The sequence below is a fragment of the Notolepis coatsorum genome, assembly GCF_963971535.1.
Source record: "Notolepis coatsorum genome assembly, chromosome: 1".
NCBI lineage: Eukaryota > Metazoa > Chordata > Actinopteri > Aulopiformes > Paralepididae > Notolepis > Notolepis coatsorum.
The window spans coordinates 182,909,768-182,931,087 of NC_140165.1; the positions used below are offsets into that span (position 1 = coordinate 182,909,768).

At 43.0% G+C, this 21,320-nt stretch overlaps 1 protein-coding gene across 1 annotated transcript in view; it reads left to right on the top strand.

Moving 5' to 3' along the window:
• Positions 1-21,320, top strand: part of cpda (carboxypeptidase D, a) — a 169,741-nt gene that overhangs the window by 55,027 nt on the left and 93,394 nt on the right. Inside the window, exons 3-6 of the mRNA XM_084319602.1 lie at positions 1-120; positions 8,921-9,090; positions 14,983-15,431; positions 19,415-19,606. The exon at positions 1-120 is cut by the window's left edge and continues 23 nt beyond it. Of these exons, the coding sequence (XP_084175728.1) occupies positions 1-120; positions 8,921-9,090; positions 14,983-15,431; positions 19,415-19,606 (931 nt within the window). The remainder of the gene's footprint in view (positions 121-8,920; positions 9,091-14,982; positions 15,432-19,414; positions 19,607-21,320) is intronic.

Consider the following 21,320-nt stretch of genomic DNA (forward strand, 5'->3'; position numbering starts at 1 on the left):
CTCCATGGTAACTGTCTGGAGATCACCATGGAGCTGAGCTGCTGCAAGTATCCCTCTGCCACAGAGCTCCAGGTGGAGTGGGACATGAACAGAGAGTCACTGCTGGCCTACCTCCAACAGGTGAGCTGAGACCTCACTGACTTGAAACAGGGTATCTACGGGTTATTAAAAAGTCTTAATAAAATTCATTCATAATTCTCAATTTAAGGCCTTAAAAGGTATTCAAAAGTCTTACATTTCATTTGCACAGGTATAAAAAAATTTGAGGGGCAGCCCGGCTGGCTTTGTATTCAAGTCATTGTTTTTTGCGGGGCTACCGGGAGTGTGATGTGTATGGAACATACACACATGTTATGTCTTATTCTTATTACTTGTATTATTGCACAAATGTCTTATTCTCATTCCTATTCTTATTACTTGTATTATTGCACAATCGCTGGGGGCATGACCCCCCACATGTCACTGTATGCTTGTATGCCGTGACAAATAAAACTCTTGACTTGACTTGACTTGGAAGAATAAAAATTGCAGCCGCCTGTTCAGTGTTTAAAAAGATTTATACATTTTTTTAGTATGGTCGTGAAATTGGTATAACATTTAGCTCTTAACACTTTCAGTGCCTTTGATTAACATTGATTTACCCCGTTGAATGCCACCATCCACTTCAATGTTAGCGTTAAAAACGCCTAATCTATGTTTTAAATTATGGCTATGTGTCTAATCTGCCCGTCGCTTATCAATGACTCGTTTTCCAGTCAACATTGTCGAAACGGATAGTTTTTTCATCGGTTCATTTTCGTTTTATAGCATTTTGAAAAGCCCTCGTTTTCAAGGAAAATATAAAGATTCCATGATAAAAGACATTTACTGGAATATTCTAGAATACACAAAAACGTTGTAATTTTTCGGCCTATTTATGAATCGTTTTCAAATAAACGCTAGATTATCGTTAGTATATGTGTACGTATGCACGCTATAGACGTGAGCTGAAAATCGATTCTCTTATTTCCTCATCAGCGATCACAGCCAAACAGCCACATCACACATAGGGCAAAAGCTTATATCTCCGTGAAAACAGGTCTGATTATCCTAAGACTGGTTAAAATAGATTCCTTACCTGAGATCAGATGTTATCCAAAAAGATTATTCCAATTCCTGATCGCCATTCCAAATATCGATCACGCTTATTGATTACAGTGTTGATTCCTGTAAATACATAATCCAGGCTGATTTCCGTCCCGCGAGCAGATTCCTCTTGAGCAGACTGCTCGCCAGCACAAGGAGCGAGTTGGCTCCCCGCCCAGAGATCTACAGATCCCAGGTCAGTCTAAGCGACTGACCTGCAGTTACACAGGGATAGACGATAGGGGGCACTTTTTTCCAATCTGAGCTCCTGTAGGGGCTGGTGTACCAACGGGAGACTCGGTTGATGAAATATGAATTCAGATCGCTAATAAAAAAATAAAATTATATTTGTCGTCGTGGGCACTCAATGGGGGGGCTGATAAAACGAGATATGTCGTCCGTGGCACTGAAAGGGTTAAGTGGTATTAAAAAAGTCTTACATTTTACTTGTTGAACCCTGCAGATACCCTGTTTAAAGTATTCTAGTGATTTCATCACTGGTTAAAATCTTAAGGTAGGGAAAGACACAGATATTTTGAATAAGGGACCCAACCTTTTCAGTCCTGATACAGATACCTGGGCTTTGGGTATCAGCTCATACAGAGTAGCGATCTGATCCATTATAGACTTGGACTGTCTTTTTGGGGCCATTGGACAAAAACGATTGAGTCATAATAAACTTTTCGCCATTAGAGAGTTAACAATAATGCTGCAAATCAAGTCACTTTGCTTTATTTCTGGCATGTTAGATGTGTTTCAGATTTTAGTATCTCTGGGACATTTTCCGTTACTGATCTATTCTGAATGACATAGGTATTAGAGTTGGGTGATGTGCTCCATGTTCAGATCATCTTATTGTTCTCCTATGAGAAGATTTCAAATAGCCGATGCGGTCACCCACATTTCTTCTCTCTCTCTCTTGCTCTCTCACGTCTCTCGCTCTCTCGCTCTCTCTCTCTCTTATATATATATTGCCCCTAGAGGGAGAAGCCTATTGATTTTGATGAGCCCATGACCTTTCCTCTAATGCCACCATCAGGCCCAACTTTCAGTTTGTTTCAAATTAGTTTTATAATGCACAAACGCAACAAAGTATGCCATATTGAAAATTCTGCCATATTGGAATTTGCCTGTTCAAACCATTTAAAACATATTAAAACAACTAGTGGGGGGGGGGGCTTCCGGTATGAGAGCAGAAGAGTAGCACGCATGTGGTGAGGATCCTGGTCAAAAGAGCGAAAAACTGAGAAATAAGGACCCGAAAAGTGACGGAAAGTGATCAAAAATGAACATGCAAACGAGAAGGAAGGAGGAGAAAACAAATATGAAGGAAAGAGAAATGGAGAACTCACAGGAAGAGGAGAGTTCGACGGAGCAGAACCCCCGAGGCGAGACCGAGAAGGAGCAGGCGGAAGAAGGGGGAGTCTCGGCTGAGACAGACAAGGAAATGCCAGGATGGGCCGTGCGCATGCAGGCCGGGATATTGGCGACCATAAAATTGAACTCGGACACGATGCAGGCGAACATGAAACTGAACTCGGACACGATAAGAAATGATATTGGGAAGTTACGGGAGGAATTGAGGAACGAACAAGAGGACTTCAGAGGTGAAATGAATACAGAAATCAAAAGGGTAGAGGAGAAGATGGCGGAACAGGATAGTAACGTAACAGAGGTACAGACTAGAGCGGCGCAGATGGAGGAATGGAGCACAGAGATACACGAGGTGTTAACGTGTGTGATTCAAAAGCAAGAACAGATGGAGACAAAGATATCGGACATGGAGGGGAGGTCACGGAGAAATAACATCAGAATATGGGGATTGAAAGAAGGAGTCGAAGGGGAATCGGTGATCCAATATGTGGAAGAGCTTATCAAGGAACAACTGAAGGAGACGGGACTGGAAAAAATGGAGATACAGAGGGCCCACAGGGCGTTGGCTCCGAGACCGAAACCGGACAGACCTCCGAGGGCGGTGATTATTAACTTTCTGAGGTTTGAGATTAAGGAGTTGATACTCAGAACCGCGTGGACCAAAAAGATAGAAATCGAGGGGAAAAGACTGTAGTTTGATCAAGATTACTCGACAGCGGTGGCAATAACACGCAGGTCCTACGCGGGACTGAAGAGAATTTTGAAAGAAAACGGAATGAAATTCCAGTCACCCATGACCTCGCTAAGGATACACTGGAAGGAAGGGACGGTGACATACGCGACGGCGCGGGAGGCGGCGGAGGAAATGAGGCGACGGGGGATGCAGATGGCGGAGGACGGAGAGGGAAGGAGACAGGAGGGCCAGACGCGGAGCCTGCAGCAGAGATTGGAGGGGGCACGCAGATGGACCAGAGCGGGAGATCGAGGCCCGGGAGAGGAGGGAGGAGAGAGGAGAAGGCCGAAGTGAGACGTGACAGACCGAAGGCGGAGACGAACGAGGAGGCCAGAGACGGAGAAGGAGGGGAGAGGAGGCGGGAGGATACGAACGGATGAGTACATGCACAAGAGATTGAAAAACTATCCAAATAGAGACAAAATATAGAAACTGAAATAACATACATAAACACACATTCCCAGGTAGAGGCAGGATATAGGAACGAACATAATGTATACATGAACACATAATACACAGGCCGACGGAGGAAATAAACGGAAATATAATTAGGTATGATAGACGGAACACAGAACATATTGAAACAAGTACATAGACACACGCTGAGAGTAACACAGTTGGAAGGGATTAAGGGGATAAATAGACATCACATAGAAAATAGAGAGGAGGAAAATAAAATAAAAAGGGGTACACAGAAGACACCACACACGGGTTTGGGAGGAAAGAGGGACATTGGAACATGCAAGCCACATTGAGGGGGACCTAGGAAATGGGGGTCTTTCAGAATGAAGGAGAGCGCTTTTGACCAGGAGCACCACAGCAGTAAAAACAGTAAGAATGCTGGACAAATATGACGAGCGGTTGGGGGCAAAGGTTTCAAACCCCCAAGCCGTCAGGAGGAGGCCTCTCACTAGGAGAGCAATTACTCCTCACCCACCAGCAGGGGACAGGGGGGGACACAGGGACCCCCCGAACGCCTTGGGAGCACTTTATGTAAAGTTTATGTTTTTTATTTATGTTAATCATTATATGTATTTGGTGAAGAGAGCGGAGGCTACAACCGGAGGGGGGAATGAATGTGACATGGGGGGGACTGACAGACGAAAGAAGAAGAAAGAGGACAATGGTTAAAGGTATAAAAATGATGTCGTTAAACGTTAATGGAATGAATAATGCGATAAAGAGGGGCAAAGTGATGTTGAAATGTAGAAAAAGTGAGATGGAAGTGATTTTTCTGCAGGAGACACATTTGGTAGCACAGGATCATGAGAAACTGAAGAGATTTGGATATGAAAATGCATACTATAGTTCCTTTAAACGGAACCCGAGGAGAGGAGTAATCACGTTAATCAAAAACACAGTCAAATTTGAATTGATCAAGGAAGTAAGAGACAAGGAGGGAAGGTTTGTTCTGGTGAAGGGGAAAATGGAGGACCAAATGGTTACGTTAGTGAATGTTTATGCACCCCCAGAGAGTGAGAGGGATTTATATGAGACCATTTTTTATATGATAGTGATGGAACTAGAAGGGATATTGATATGCGCGGGAGATTTTAATGTAGTACTGAATCACGACCTAGACACCACGAGTACTAGAAAAGGACAGGCACCAATCAGTAGATATATGAATATTCAGATGACGGAAATGGGAATTACAGATGTTTGGAGGGGGATGCACGCCATGGACAGGGAATACACACATTACTCACACCCGCACGTGACATATGCGAGAATAGACTACTTTTTGATGACGACGGGGGACAGTTACAGGGCACGGGAGAGCAGAATAGGAGTAGCGGACATATCGGATCACAGTGCCATATATCTGACAGTAGATCTAGAAGGGAGACGGAGGAACACGATCTGGAGACTAAATGTAGGAATATTAAATAACAAGGGGGTGGTGAGTTAGATCAAGGAGGAGATAGCCAGATATAAGGAAGAAAATGACAACGGGGCGGTAGATCCGAACATTCTATGGGACACACTGAAGGTGGTGATAAGGGGGAAATTGATGGAGAAGACAGCAATGCTGAAGAAGGCCAGAACGGAGACATATCACAATCTGATAGGGAAGCTGAAGAAGCTAGAGGGGAGACACCAGATATCAAAATAACAGGAAACGCTCGGAGAAATCAAAGAAGTAAAGGCCAGGATAAATAGGGAATTATTGACGGAAATAGAAAAGAAAGCAAGGTTCATGAAACAAACATACTATGAAGGGGGACCAAAAGCGACCAGACTGTTGGCTAGGAGAATTAGGACGCAACAGAAGTTGAACACGATACACACAATAAGGGATACAAAGACTAATGAAATATTGAGGGACCCAGCTGAAATAGAGAGGACATTTAGAGAATACTATGAGAAACTATACACACAGCCAAAAGCAGCGGGAGAAGAGGAAATAGAAGCATATCTGGAGAAGCTAGAGTTACCATCGATAGGGAAAGAACAGAATGAAGAATTAAATAAAATAATTACGGAACGAGAACTGGAAGAGGCAATTAGTAGAGCTAAAAACAACAAGTCTCCGGGGAGCGACGGATTCCCATCGGAATTCTACAAGACATTTAGAACTGAATTAGCACCCATGTTAGGGGCGGCGTTCAGACACACGATGGAAGAGGGAAAAATGCCCCCCTCGTGGAAGGAAGCCATAATCACCACGATACCGAAGGAAGGGAAGGATAGGGAATTATGTAGTAGTTTCAGACCTGTGTCCATACTCAACGTGGATTACAAGATGTATACATCGATAATATCAAAGAGATTTGAGACGTTTATGCCAGACATTATAGATGAAGATCAAACTGGATTTATTAAAGGGAGACAGACACAGGACAACGTGAGAAAGACATTACACATAGTAGAGGAGATACAAAAACAAGGTGGTAGCGTGGTACTGATTAGCCTAGATGCAGAAAAAGCATTCGACAGTGTGAGCTGGACATTTTTATATAAAACATTGATGAGGTTCGGACTGAACGGGAGGGCGATGAAGATGATCAAGGCGCTATATCAAGAACCGACAGCGAGGGTTAAGGTGAATGGCAGCTTGACGGATAGAATCAGATTAGAGAGGGCTACCAGACAGGGATGTTGTCTCTCACCGACGCTCTTCGCCGTTTTCATAGAACCTCTGGCACAACTGATCAGACAGACCGAGGACATTAAGGGAGTAAGGATAAAGGGAACGGAATATAAACTAGGCCTATTTGCGGACGACGTGATAGTATACATGAGGCAACCAGACAAGAGCTTCCCGGCACTGATGGATCTACTGAAGGAATATGGCCACTACTCAGGATACAAACTAAACGTGACAAAGACACAGACCTTAGCATGGAACTATACCCCAACGACGGAAATTAGGGAACAGTACGGGATAAGATGGGACATGGACAAGATTAAATACTTAGGGGTGAACATCACGAGAGGGGTGGAGAAACTGTTTGAGGCGAACTATACACAGATAAATCAGAACATCAAGAGAGACTTAGAGAGATGGACAGTAATGCCCTTGGACTTCAATTCAAGAATAGAGGTCATTAAAATGAACATACTATCAAGGTTACTGTACCTATTCCAGTCACTACCGATACAAATACCACAGAATCAATTCAGGGAGTGGGACAGACTGATATCGAGGTTCATATGGGCGGAGAGAAGACCACGGGTCAGATATAAAACACTACAATTACCAAAGGAAGAGGGAGGGATGGCAGTACCCAGCCTACAAGATTATTACTATGTAGCACAACTGAGAGCAGTGACGTGCTGGTGTAACGACAGATATGAGGCAAGATGGAAAGACATTGAAAAAGAAGGGGAGGGATACAATGTACAAGCTCTGGTGGGAGATAGGGAACTATTTAAAGAAAAAGAGGGACTATTAGATCCAATCACCAAATGCACCTTGACCATAATATGGAACAGAGTAGTAAAAACACACAAATTGGAGAAGCAGTCAGGGGTTCTGAGATGGGTAGCACATGACAAGAGATTCAAACCAGGGAGGTTAGACCATGGATTCAGAAGGTGGGAGAGGGGGGGGGCAACAGCGATATGCAAAATGATAGAGAAGGGGGAAATGCAGACACTACAAAAATTAAAGGAGAAATTTGGACTAGAAAACAGGGACCACTTCAGATATCTACAGGTTAGAGACTACTACAACAAAGAAATAAGGGGGGCCAAAGACGAAGAACAGAATGGAATAATCAAGATGATAGTATGGGCATACGAAGGGGGGCAAGGAAGAGTAATATCAGCAATATACCGAGCTATAATGAACAGCAAGGGACACACGACCGATTACATAAGGGAGAAATGGGAGAGAGAACTAGAGATAGAAATCACAGGGAAGGAATGGGGGAACATATGCGAGGTGCAACATTCAACAACAGGATCGAGTATATGGAAAGAGTTTGGATGGAAAAACATAATCAGATTCTTTATAACCCCAGAGCTGAAGGGAAAATATGCACCAACACAAAGAGCATGCTGGAGGATGTGTGGGAAGGAGGGGGCAAATCACACACACATATTCTGGGGATGTCAGAAGCTGAAGGGGTATTGGGAGGAGATAGGGGAGGCAATGATCAGAATATTAGGATACGGATTGCCACAAACGGGACTGGTGCTGTACTTAGGGGACCTGACACACGAGGGAATACAGGGGGGGGACAAATATTTAATAAAGATAATGTTGATATCGGCCAGAAAAGCAATAACGAGACTGTGGTACAAGGAAGACCCACCGACAATAGCACAATGGGTAGGAATAGTAGAGGAGATACAGGATATGGAGAGGATAACGCACATGCTGAGGCTACAGGAAGAGACATTTGGGGAAAGATGGGGAAAGTGGGAGGATTATAAAGGGAACGAAAACGACATCACAGAGGAAGAACCAAATGCAACACAAGAGGGCGAAGGGTAAAGGAGGAAAGAAGTTCAAGGAGGGTCTCTGAACCCATGTCACACACTTTTGCTTTAGTTAGTATTTTATAATTTTTTTTTTTTGGGGTATTACAATTGTTTTATGTTTTTGTACTTTATTATTTATGTCTGTTTAACAGTGTTATGTTAATATTCAGGGATGATGTGGTTTGTGTATGGGTGAATCAAAAGGCAAAGAGAAAGTTAATAAACAAAAAAATAAAAAACGACGAAGGATAAGGGAAGAAAGAAGCTCAAGGAGGGTCTCTGGACCCATATCACACATGCATGCCTTAGTCAGTATTTAATATTTTGAGTAGGAATTATATTTTTATACCTGTTTAAGGGAGGTACACAATCAGCCTTTGTATTAAGTACCTGGAAAACAACTGTAGTGGAACCAGACAACTAACCATGATACCCATGTAACCATTTATGTGCACTGCTTTTTTTGTTTTTATTGTGTTGTTAGTTTCTTTTTTCTGTAAGTGCTGTTTGTCTATAAGTGTTAATAAAAAATTAAGTTAAAAAAAAAAAAAAAAAAAAATAGTGGGGCTGCATGGCTGTCACAGTAGCCACTGTACTATGGTTATTTAGCATCAGTAGCCACTAATGAAAATATATAATTGTATTCATTTTTAGGAATTCTTCCAGGAACGCTGTTTTCATAAGGGGGGGGGGGGGGGGGGGGTACAACCGTACAGGGTTTCCATTCTTACCCTAATCCTCCACACGCTCCTCCAGGTCCATATAGGAGTGAGAGGCTATGTCACAGAGGCCACCAACGGGACGGCCCTCCCCAACACCAGCATCCTGGTGGCAGGCATCAACCACAACCTGACCACTGGACAGTATGGAGACTACTACCGCCTGCTGGTCCCTGGCATATACAACATCACTGTCATGGCTCCAGGGTGAGCACTGCACTGCATCACACTACACTACATCCCACTACACTACATCACACTGCACTGCACTACATCACACTGCACTACATCACACTGCACTACACTACATCCCACTGCACTACACTACATCCCACTACACTACATCACACTGCACTGCACTACATCACACTGCACTACACTACATCACACTGTGTACCACACTACATCCCACTACACACAGCACTGCACTACACTGCACTACATCACACTACACTACATCCCACTACACTACATCACATTGTACCACACTACATCCCACTACATCACACTGCACTACATCACACTGCACTGTACTACATCACACTGCACTGCACTGCACTACATCACACTGCAGCAAAAAGTTAGGAGCACCCACCAAAATGTAAGGAGCACCAACAATATATTTGTAATATTTTTTTTATTGATAAAAAAAACGACAATATAACAGTACTGTAATGCAGAGTGAAAGTAGCCTTAAACTATAGTATAGTGTAGACCTAGTAGTGTAGCCTAGAGTGTAGACTAGTACACTGCAACCCTGCCCAAGCCCGACGGGGCCCTACCCGACCCGACGGGTTCGGGCTGGGTAGGGCTTTATTTTTAAATAAATAATTCGGGCTCGGCCGGGCCGGGCACCGCCGTTTTTATTTTTTTATTGCGCTTTTTTTTATTGTGCTTTTTTTTCTTCATATAACTAGGGTTATAGGATAACCTTCGTTTTCCTTAAGTTTCGTTTTCTCTTTCGCGCAAGCTGTCATCAGATAAACATTTGGATGTAATTACCGCAGCGCGCAGGGAGAACTCAGGGGAGAACTCTAGGGAGAACAGTGATGACCCTCAGGTGGATTGATGAACAAATGAACCGGACCGAAGTGGCATTGGTTGTGTTGGAACATAGCCAGTTGGCGAACGTTTTAATTTGTTCTTGGATGTATGTAGCCGGTTGGTGAAGTTTTGTTAACGTTGTTCAACGCGTTGCTGACGTCAACAGCGAAGTGGTGAGTCTGATGTTTATTATTTGCTGGGTGCTGCTGCCCTGTTTTGTTGTGCTTTCATTATGTTGCTCTGCTCGAAATCTGTTTTCTGTTTGTTTGTATAGTGACTGAGTAGGCTATTGTGTCGTGTGTGTGTGTGTGTCAAAGAAGATTCTATAGCCTTCAATACTGTTGTGAAGGATCAGATTAAACCGAATATGTATATTTATTTATATATATATATTTAATTGTATTTGTATATCGTTTGATATCCCCTGTATATTCCTTGTACAATATGCATTGAATATCCCTTTAGTCTACTAAACAGCCCATAATAGTTTCATTCTACCATTGGACGAGAACCTGGCGCCAGGTTGCCATACCCCTAGGTCCAAGTTCAATCGTGCCGCCTAACATGTCGAGGCAAGCCCCGGTTCCGCGCAGGAATATGTCGGGCGAAATACGAATGGTACTATTTGTTCATAGCGCATATATATATGGCGCAAGTAAAGTAGAACTTCCTTTTAGTCCAGTTCTTTACCCTCCAACAGAGTGACAGACGCAAAGCCTCCCCACGACGCACGTGCGGTGTAGTAAGGCCTACTTGGCCCCAGAATAGGCATTGAGATATCGTGTAGATTAATAGTTGAATAGTCATAGTTTGGCACTATACCGTCGAGTTGGACGTATTATATTAAGCTAATAATAGTCTATTTATGTATGGTGCATCGTTCGGTTAGAGTTCTAAAGTTATCAGTACCCCCATCGTTCCTGACGTTGTCTGGACGCTTAACCAGGCTGGTCAGACCCCTAGTGGTGATTGCATCCGAGGAGCTCCGGGCCAAGAGCGACTGGACCTGTATGTTGGATTACTCTACCCGGACGACGGCGAGCCTTCCACGGCTTGGATTATGCTTTGTGTGCTTTGATTATTCCATGGATAAAGGCCAACACTGCGGAGTGTTGGAATTACCCCCCGGAGAGGACTCCAGGTGAGACGGCGCTCTACACGTGAGGTCGCCTTACGTCTCTCCGTTGTGGACCGGCAGATACCGTCCACAGAGGGTCCAGCTGTATTCGTCTGCGGTCCGAGGTTCTGTGGGCACCGTGTCCAAGACTTTGGATTCTCCCAAGACACCGTCGGCCAGATGGGATACCGCCAGCGGCTTCTCTAACCCCCCCCTCCTACTGTCTTACAACCAGCGGGACCCCCCCCCCCCCCCCTTAGTGTATCCAGCTATAATCATTTAAGTACCATCGCTATCGTTTCCTAAATATTCCAGGTTGTATACTTACTCCCTGCGTAACCAGAGATTGGACATTCAATGTTGATTTACCTACGAATACTCATTTGCCATAAAAGTGCATATTTCATATTTCAAATCATAAATGTAATTAAGTGATCGTTGTATACACCCTTTGCTGTATTAAACCTTCGATTTGGTACATTTGTGTGGATTCGTTTCATCAGGTGGGAAAGTGTTCATCATACTTATATCTTGTACTGGGTGGCCAGAAGTTAAAGTACATGAGGTAGTGGTATTAAATATCATATCTAACAATACAGTCAGGGAATTGTACCCCTCAGTTACAAATACGTTTTACGAGGCTGTCTAATAAGCGAGCACTGGGACGGCATTCTAATAAGAGCGAAACAGGCTATGTAAATGCTTCTTAGTTTTCAGCGTGATATGCGTTATTTAGGCAGACCTATTGGACATTTTCGTTTTTGTTTATTTATTAAGTTAATATATAAAGTGTTTAGAATATTTAAAACGAATACAAAAAAAAATATTTTAATAATAATAATAATAATTAATTTTTTTCTGGTTTTCACGCGGGCTAGGGCTTAAAATATTATTTACAGTCTGGCTTATTTTCGGGCAGGGCCTGAAGTTCACGGGCTCGGGCTGGGCACGGGCTTCATTTCAAGGCCCTTGCAGACCACTAGTGTAGACTAGGCATGTGCCGGTATGACATTTTGAGGGTACGATAACCTTGGGCAAAAATACCACGGTTTCACGGTTATAAGTGTTATTTATGAATGTGTGACGACTGTCTGTATTACACACAGAGGGAACTGTCTGACCACTTTCAAACTAAGTACAGAATATAAAATACTTCAATTTGACATTAGCTATATATGGGTGGAATGTTCCGATTCTAGCTCACTAGATCAGTCACATTAAACTTTCTTTTTGTATAGCTTATAGGGGTGGGCTTGAGTAATCGATTGATCGATTACTCACGGCTATGAGAAAACTCTATCTTTCAGCCAACAACAGCCAGCTACTGCACTATGAATGAACTATCGATGTACAGTTTCTTCCCCCTCAAATGTATATACTCTCTTTCTTAGACTCTTTTTGTATCACAAACTACTGTATTTGTAGATCTGGTATGTCATAAATGTCTTGATGTAGCAGTACTGTCTATCTGTATGTCATATGTTATGATGAATTGAAAATGGGGGACCCTGATGTAAACAAGACAACAGTCTTTCTCTGGTCTGCATCCCCTTAACAATTGTGTGTATTGAGCTATACTGTATTGTACCCATTCTGCAATCTGCTAATACAATTTTCAATCAATCAATCAATCAATGAACTGCCAGCCAGCTAGCTGGCTACCCGAATCCACAACAGCCAGGCAGCCAACCATACAAATACAGTCTCAGCCAATCACATCGATTTGTACAGTTAGTTAGCTCCACTCCATTGCGAATGAAAAGGTAGCCAGTATTGAGCTGTACTGTATTGTACCCATTCTGCAATCTGTTAATACAATTTTCAATCAATCAACCAACCAGCACAGACCATATTAGCTAGCTACAGTTGCTAGGTAGCTAACGTTAGCTAGCTAGCTAGCCAACAGCTGCAAAAATGAACTCCTATGATGGTATCAGCCGTTGATACGAGCTATCAGTAGCTAGCCAGCTACATAACGTTAGACAACGCCTCGTGCATTAAACTAAAGTGAATAGTTTACTGGGCCATTTTGTTGAGTGTGTAGAAGTGTTATGTTGAAAGAGGAGTTGCACTCTTGCTCTTTTCAGAGCGAATGAGAGATGTTGACTAGACAGGTCTGTGAGGGGGAGGGGCAGGGGCAATGCGAGCACTAGTGGGAGCAGCGTGTGTGAATGTGTGTGCGGCAACAGCTTGCTGTAGGATGAGAGAAAACAGCGACGCTTGAAGGCTAATCTTAACCAATCTAAAAGCAGCATTAATATGTAAAATGTAAGAACGTCAAGCTCACATTTGATTGGTTAAAATGGTCACTGTCAACTCACAACAAGGCACATACTGAGTGACAAACTAGCAAATGTACAGAGAAAGGGACGTTCTGGGGGGGGGAGAGGGAGAGAGAAGGTTGCACCAGAACAATTATTTGCACTCGCACAAATGCTCCCAATTATATTTTGAGGTTGCACAGATACAATTTCGGTCGCATGTGCGAACAATTCGGTCGCAATTTCGAGCCCTGACATTGCACTACACTACATCACACTGCACTGCATTACACTACATTTATTTTGACCCCCAGGTGATTATTTCTCCTCAACCAAATCCAAAATGTTGTTTTGTTGTAAATATTGTTTTTCAAAATTGCAGGCTCTGTAAATGTAATGAATGAGCACAGTGCACCCTTTAAACAATGAGTTCAAGTCACGTGTTCCTTTATTAATCCCCTTGGGAAAGTTCTGCTTCCTGCTAAACAGGTCATTCTAATTGTGTGACGTTTATGCCATGGCTTCCTTGTGTCTGCTATTTTATACCAAGTCTTCCTGGTGCATTTTAGGTGGACTTTTCTGGTAGATTTTTTTTTTTTTTTCAAATCTTTGTTTATTGAAGTTTTTTCATTGCAATATGAGATAAGCACAAGGTCAAATTGTACACATATATGCCAGACGTATTGCACATATCTACATATAAGTAGTCAAAATATAGGTCTGTTGAATATAGACAATATACATATTGCACAAAGGTACATATAGTTAGTCAAAATATAGGTCTGTTGGATAAACAATATACCTATTGCACAAAACTATGTATAAATAAACAAAATATAGGTCTGTTGAATGTAAATAATATACATGTTGCACATGGCTACGTATAAGTAGTCAAAGTATAGGTCTGTTGAATATATAGACTAAAAAATAGTACACCACAAAATAAATATAGATATTGTTTCGGACATAGTCAATTAAACAGATATGTACACTCAGGACAAGCACTGTACAGCAGGAATAGAGGAATTGAACACATTTTTTTATTTATTTTTTTAAATGAGAAGGTAGACATCGGTTACATTTGCACAAGTAGATAGGTCACTCGACTGGACTGTGCTAGGTTAGGAGTGAGCATTATTTATCTGGTAGATTTCTAATTGATGTGTTACACACCATCTGTCAAATCGAATCACTTCGATTTGCACCATTTTAGCTGTGACCAGTAGTTCTATAGCTCTCACTGTTGTTTGGTTTGTCTACACAAGTGTCCCTATCCTCTAGCTGCCACAGTTCTCACTCTAGGAAGCAGAAATTCTCCATGGAGGTCAAGTGTTTGTGTGAGGGTGTGTATGTATGTGTGAATGCGTGCATGTGTCGCAGCTATTGTGGATTCATGCTTGTTATTGGAAGTAGAAATAATTACTATCATTAGTGATGTTAGAGGAAGATCACGTCTGAACAATCAAGTTTCAGTCCTTCTATAGACTTAACTATGTTGTAAAACAACTGGGAAACAAGGAAGGTGTTGCATGTGACAAAGACATAATTCCTGCTGCTAACAACTCAAAACACTGGTGCCAACACTTTTACTCATGATTTTGTAACAAATCTAATAGGCCTCTTTTTAAAACTTGAGTATCCTTAAGGTGGACCCAAGACTGTGTTGTGTCTATCCAGATACCTGCCAGTGATGGTGACTGGCGTCTCAGTGGTGGAGGGCAAAGCCACTGAACACAACTTCACCCTGGTGCCTGTGGTCAACACACCTGCGGGTGGTGTAGGGGTGCCCACAGCCTCCGTCTTCTCCACCACCACCGCTGCCAGCCCTGCGCCCACCACGGCCAACATGACCAGCTCCACTAACTCGGCCGACTCCATCCAGAGCATGGTGGCGGTTCCCGGGCGAAACATGAGCAGCCCTCTTCCTCCGGTCCCTGCGGAGAAGAGGCGTCCCGTCCAGCCCCAGATGTTTCGCCACCACCACTACGCGGACATGGAGATCTTCCTGCGCAAGTACAGCAGCGAGTTCCCCGACATCACCCACCTTCACTCCATAGGCCGCTCAGCAGAGGGCAGGGAGCTCTACGTCATGGTCATCTCTGACACGCCTGCTGTCCACGAGCAAGGTAGGAGATGGCTGGAAGAGCAGAGCTGGCCCTTCTTCGTTGACTTCTGGTCAATAGTAGTGGTAGACTGAAATCTTCCGATGGTCGATGTAATGCTGATATAATTGATAAATAATCTGATGAAATACAACAATTTAATAATTACAAATGAGACAAAATTGCAGTTCACTAATGGTAGCTATATTAGCTGTAACTGTTTTGACCTACTTATTATTAGTTCAAAACAGTATATAGTTTTTCAGGTTTTTCTCGCATTGGTCTTTGTTTATCTTCATCTGGGATGCAGTTTCCGATGGGGCGTGCCGTGGTTGGAGGGCGATGCTTGAGTGTACTTGGATTGTTTGTGCGTGGTGGTTACTGTGGGCTGCTTTGTTGCCTCTGGTCCTGGTGGCCTTGCCGTTGCGGGGGGATCGGTGTGTTCTATGTTTTTGCTTTCGGATTCTGTGGGGGGATGGCGGGTCGTGTGCTCCATGGGGGGGGGGGGGGGGGGGGGGGGTGACTATTCTGGATGTTCGGGTGGATGGACACTGTTCCCGAACCGTTCCTGGAGTTGGATGCTGGTCTCTTGCGTGTGCTTTGATGGATTTTGGTTGGTTTTCATCGTTGGGCTCCCTCGGTTCGCTGGCATTTTGGGGGTTCCTTGCGTGGGGGGTTCCTTGCGTGGGGGGCTCGCTGCGGCTTCTGCTGTGTTTCGGGTCTTGACAACATTGAAAATGAGGCTGACCTCAATGGTCATTTCGAGAATAAATAAAGGTTTGAATTTAATTAGGTAGCTAGTAGGGGTGTAACGGTACGCGGATACGTACTGTACCGCCTCAATGTGGTCCTCCGGTACAGTACGCGCTGTGCACCGAACGATTGCAATGGTATGGAACCTTTTTTTGCGGAACTTAAATCCCCCCGGCCCTAATATAACGTGCACAACTAACCGGATGTTGTTTGTTCATCCCACGCAGCACGCAGCTACAGTACACTGAACGAGAGCTGTAATTCAAAAACATTCAAGTCTCCCGTTTGGGATCATTTCGGATTCCCAGTTAACCACAGTAATGGACAAAGACGGGTGGATCGCACTAAAGCTACGTGCCGGCTAGCCCCTTTCGTGACTGTGATGCACACTTGTGATGCAAGCCTTGCATCACAGTCACGAAAGGGGCTACGTTGCCGGCATTGTTCAACTTTATTGCGAACTTTATCACGCATTTGAAACGGCATCACCCTAATGTGAATATCACTGGTACACCGAAGAAGCAAACCCAGCTCCCCGTGGCATTAAAGCAGCATCTCGCTATTAATTCAGACCGGGCCAAAGCAATAACAAACGCCATATGTGTTTTTATAGCAGCAGATCTGCGACCATACTCCGTTGTCGAGAACACAGGGTTTAAGCACATGTTAAAAGTAATAGAGCCCCGCTACCTAGTTCCCTCTCGTCCGTATTTCAGCCAGCAAGTCATACCAGCTCTGTATAAACTAGCCCCTTTCGTGACTGTAGCAAGCCCTGCCCCTGTATTCAAGCAGGGCTTGCTCATGAAAGGGGCTCTGTATAAACAAGCACACGCTACAGTTGTCCAAGGCATCTGCTATATAATAATCTTCAGATTTACATTAAGTGGTATTAGTAGGTTACAGTAGTAAGCATTAGTTTGCACAGTAAATTATGGCCAATTCGTTTTATATTGTTTAATACAGTTAAATAAATAAATAGATAAATGAAAAGCAATTCTTTTTTACTGTACCGAAAATAATACCGAACCATGACTTCAAAACCGAGGTACGTACCGAACCGTGGATTTTGTGTACCGTTACACCCCTAGTAGCTAGCTTTACTGGATGATGACAGCTAGATTTGCACTGTCCAAATAAACATGGAGTTAGCTTAATTTTTGCCTGACAAAATATTGCTATATTGCAGTATTTTTCCAATTGAATATATCTCAACTTTGGAGCCCTATTTATTTAGTCCTTTTCCAGGTGAGCTAGCATGAAGTAACAACGGATTCCTTGCAATCTCTAGGTTCAAATTATATGATATTTAATTAAAATAAATTTCAAACCTTTATTTATACTCTTGAAGGCACTAAGAAATCAACTAAAACAGGTACAACTTTATACACCATGGTTAGAGATCAAGGTCCTAAACTCTGTAACAGCAGGGAGAATCTCAATCTTTAGATCGTGTTGGAGGTCATTCCATGAGCTATAGGGGCATCAAAGTTCACAGATGACAGATTTGCAAGTTCTGAGCAAACTCGGTGGACCTTAAGAGGTTAAAAACTAGCCAGTCACTAGAACGGGTCACATAGGTTCTACGATTCCATTCCAATAATGTTGTGATATAAGGAGGTATCTTACCAATAATATAGGCTTTAGCATTACAATGAATTTTGCCTAGCCCGCGAAAGATACATGACAAACAAATCTGATGAAGATTGTGAGATTCTTGTGAATCAGGGGAAGAAGCTTTAGTTTTTTGTCTGTACGAACGCGAGTCACAGTCATGGATTGATGGAACCAACCCCAGGACAGACCTCAGTCAATAGCCTATGTTTCAGCAGAGTTGTCTATGTAATCACGTAAACAATATTAGTTTGTACAATGTGTCATTGCTTTTGAGTGTGCAGTCTATTTACCTGCTGGAATGTGTTGTGTATAATCACCTCCGCTCAGCATATCTGTTCTCTCTGCTTTCTGTTTCTCTTTTATCAGCTGGCCTGTTGGCTCTGTGCCAGATAATAGAGCCTTGAAATGGCCTGAATTTTCAATGGCCTGAGCCTTGAATTCTGACCAGCTCCATTAAAGGGATAGTTCAGATTCTTGGAACCCTAGCTATATTTCTTCAGTCGAGTACAGACAGGAGCTGATTAATCGTACTACGTTCTGTTTGTATTTAATTGTTTTGTAAGTATTATTTTGTTGCAATATCCACTTCCATCAGGTTTGTTCTGCAATATATACTGTAACCTAGTTCAGTTTTTTGATCTTTTTCCTCCGTTTTTCTCCCATCCCAATGTTAGTCGTTAGTCGTGCTGAGCAGGCGCCCCGACCGAACTGTAGTAGTCGCTGTTTACAACGACCAGGACCCACCCACCGGCTTTCCCACCCTCTAACACTGCCAATTGTGTTAGTACGACGGCCGGCCAAGCCGGAAGCAACGCAGAGAGCTGGGCTCGATACCAGTATATCCTGCGTTGGTGGCGAGCGCCTAGCCCACTGCGCCACCCAGCCACCCCACTGTAACCTAGTTCTGACTCTAAAGTAATCTAATCGGTTCTTGTTATAATAGCAATAATTATATCAATCAATATATTAATAAAATCTAGCCAACTTATATAGTTGTAATACTTACATTATGATTAAGTAGGTATATAATTTAACATCTGGTTATCGTTGTACTATCTGCTCCCAGTAAGCAAACTTCTAAAATATAAACGCATGTATTCATGGGAGATGCAAGGACCTGTAGAGAGAGAGTGTGGACATCTGTGACCTGATCCATCCATATATCACCAGTAGGTCACTGAGGTCTTCTGACCACGACTTACTGGTTGTCCCTCGCTCTCCACTTAAAACAAACAAGGTGATCGTGCCATTGAGGTTGTGGTTCCAAGTTCCAACAGGTTGATGTCTCTGTTGACACCTTTAAAAAGTAGCTGAGGACTAATTTATTCAAACTGGCCTTTGTTTGCTGTCTAGTATATGTAATGGTGTGTATTGTTAAGGTCTTTGTTGATTATGTTTGATTGATTGTCTATTAAAAAAATAAACGTATAGTCTTATTTGTAACTATTACACTTTTTTGGTGAAGCACTTTGTGATCTTGCTCTGTGAAAGGTGTTCTACTAAATAAACTTTACTTACTTACTCTCTCATTCTCTCCCTCTTTCCATGTCCTTCTCTATCTATCTATGTCTCTCTCCCCCTCCCTCCTCTCTCTCCCTCCCTCTCGCTCTCTTTCCCCCTCTCTCTCTCCATTCTGACAGGTGAACCCGAGTTTAAGTACGTGGGCAACATGCACGGTAACGAGGTGGTGGGTCGTGAGCTTCTGCTCAACCTGATAGAGTACCTGTGTCGTAACTACGGCAACGACCCCGAGGTCACGCAGCTGGTCAACAACACCCGCATCCACATCATGCCGTCCATGAACCCCGATGGGTACGAGGTGGCTAAGGAAGGTAAGGTAGACTTATTTAAAGGTACCCATTAGGATGTATGACCACTAGTTGATGAAATTGGCACTATAGAGCACAGTAAGAGAAAAGAAGTCCCCGGAAATTGTGTATCACGCATTCTCCAGCATGTGTATGTGCACAAGGACATACTATTTATTTCTTACCAATGATGTTGTTGATTGTAGAGCCCGACTGATACTGGATTTTTGGGGGCTATAGAGTAAAAAAGTCTATCGATATATCGGCCAATATTCTATCTATATTCTATCATATCTATGTCAAGCTGTCCTGGGTCTTGGCCGTCGTTTTAAGAACACTGTTAAGACTGTGTCTGAGCTGTATACTAGTTAACTAGGTGGGAGAGAGAGAGCGAGAGAGAAGTTGTGAGTGTCCTCTGTACTTTTCTCACTGCCAGCTTTTTTTCGTTCTTCTTTCTCTCCTCTCTGCCTCCATTTTCCACGCTTTAAAATATGACACTTGTTCTTCAAATTTTTACATTAACTCACACATTCACACACCGACGGCGACCATGCAAGGTCAAGTCAAGTAATTTATTTATAAAGCACGTTTAAAAACTCAAGAGCCAACCAAAGTGCTGTACAATCAAAGCATACAATCAATGTCTTAACCCATTCTCCGCCAATGATGTGTTAAGGCGGCTTTCTCCGCCATGCGTAATCTGCCAATGACTCGTGGCCGATCGACGAGTTGCCAAACCGGAAGTGGCCGGAAGTGCTTGGTCCGTCCCCTATTTTCATCCGGCCACTCTCTTATCGTCCCCGGGCTCAATACAGACACCGTGGATATTGATCTTTGCCATAACTCAATAATTAACATGATTTGGACGTGTATTAGTAATATACAACCCGGAAATGGATTGCATCGATCAACATCCCATAATAGCGATCTTTTTGCTCCACTCTCATCACCCAACGCTATGAGGAGACTGGGGTGAGTTTCAGCGTTTTTCTTTACCATTTTCGATACAAACTGCTCTGATCAATATATCACCCATACTACATGAATCATTTAACGTCGGTCATTGAATTATAAACGACCCCCCCCCCCCTCCCCCCTTCGTTCACCTGCAGATGACCAGTCATGACGTTTAGGACCATGTACAGTTGAAATTTTTAATATAACGTTGATCGGTATCAAACTGCATTTGATCATCTAATATATGCATTTATGTCTATATCTCACGTTCTATGAAATACAGCAGAAAACGATAAAAACATATTTATACTCTAGACGGTATTTTAGTATGAATGTGTGAATGAAAAAGTAAAACGTTCCTACATCCTGAACGATAGATAATTGATGTTGAATGGGCCATAGTAATGTCAATTTAGCAATACAATTTAAAAAGTTATAGCCCTGCAAAGTAGGTGAACATCTCCATAGACAAATAGCGCTGGCAGAGGATGGTTTAGGATGGATATAAGCCCGGCAGAGAATAAAATACACGAATACAAAAATACAAAAAGGCACAACAGGACAAGACGGTACATTCAGAAAATAGGACAACAGTAGGCCAACAAGCGGATAGGGGAGCACAAAGCATAGTACAGCACACAGGGGACAGAGGAGCACAAGAAGAGATACAAGAGGGAGGGGGCAGGATAAAATTGCATGGGAGTGTGTGAGTTAGGGTGTGTGAGAAATAGGGTTAATTGAAGGCTAGGGAATAAAAGTGGGTTTTTAGACGATGTCTCCA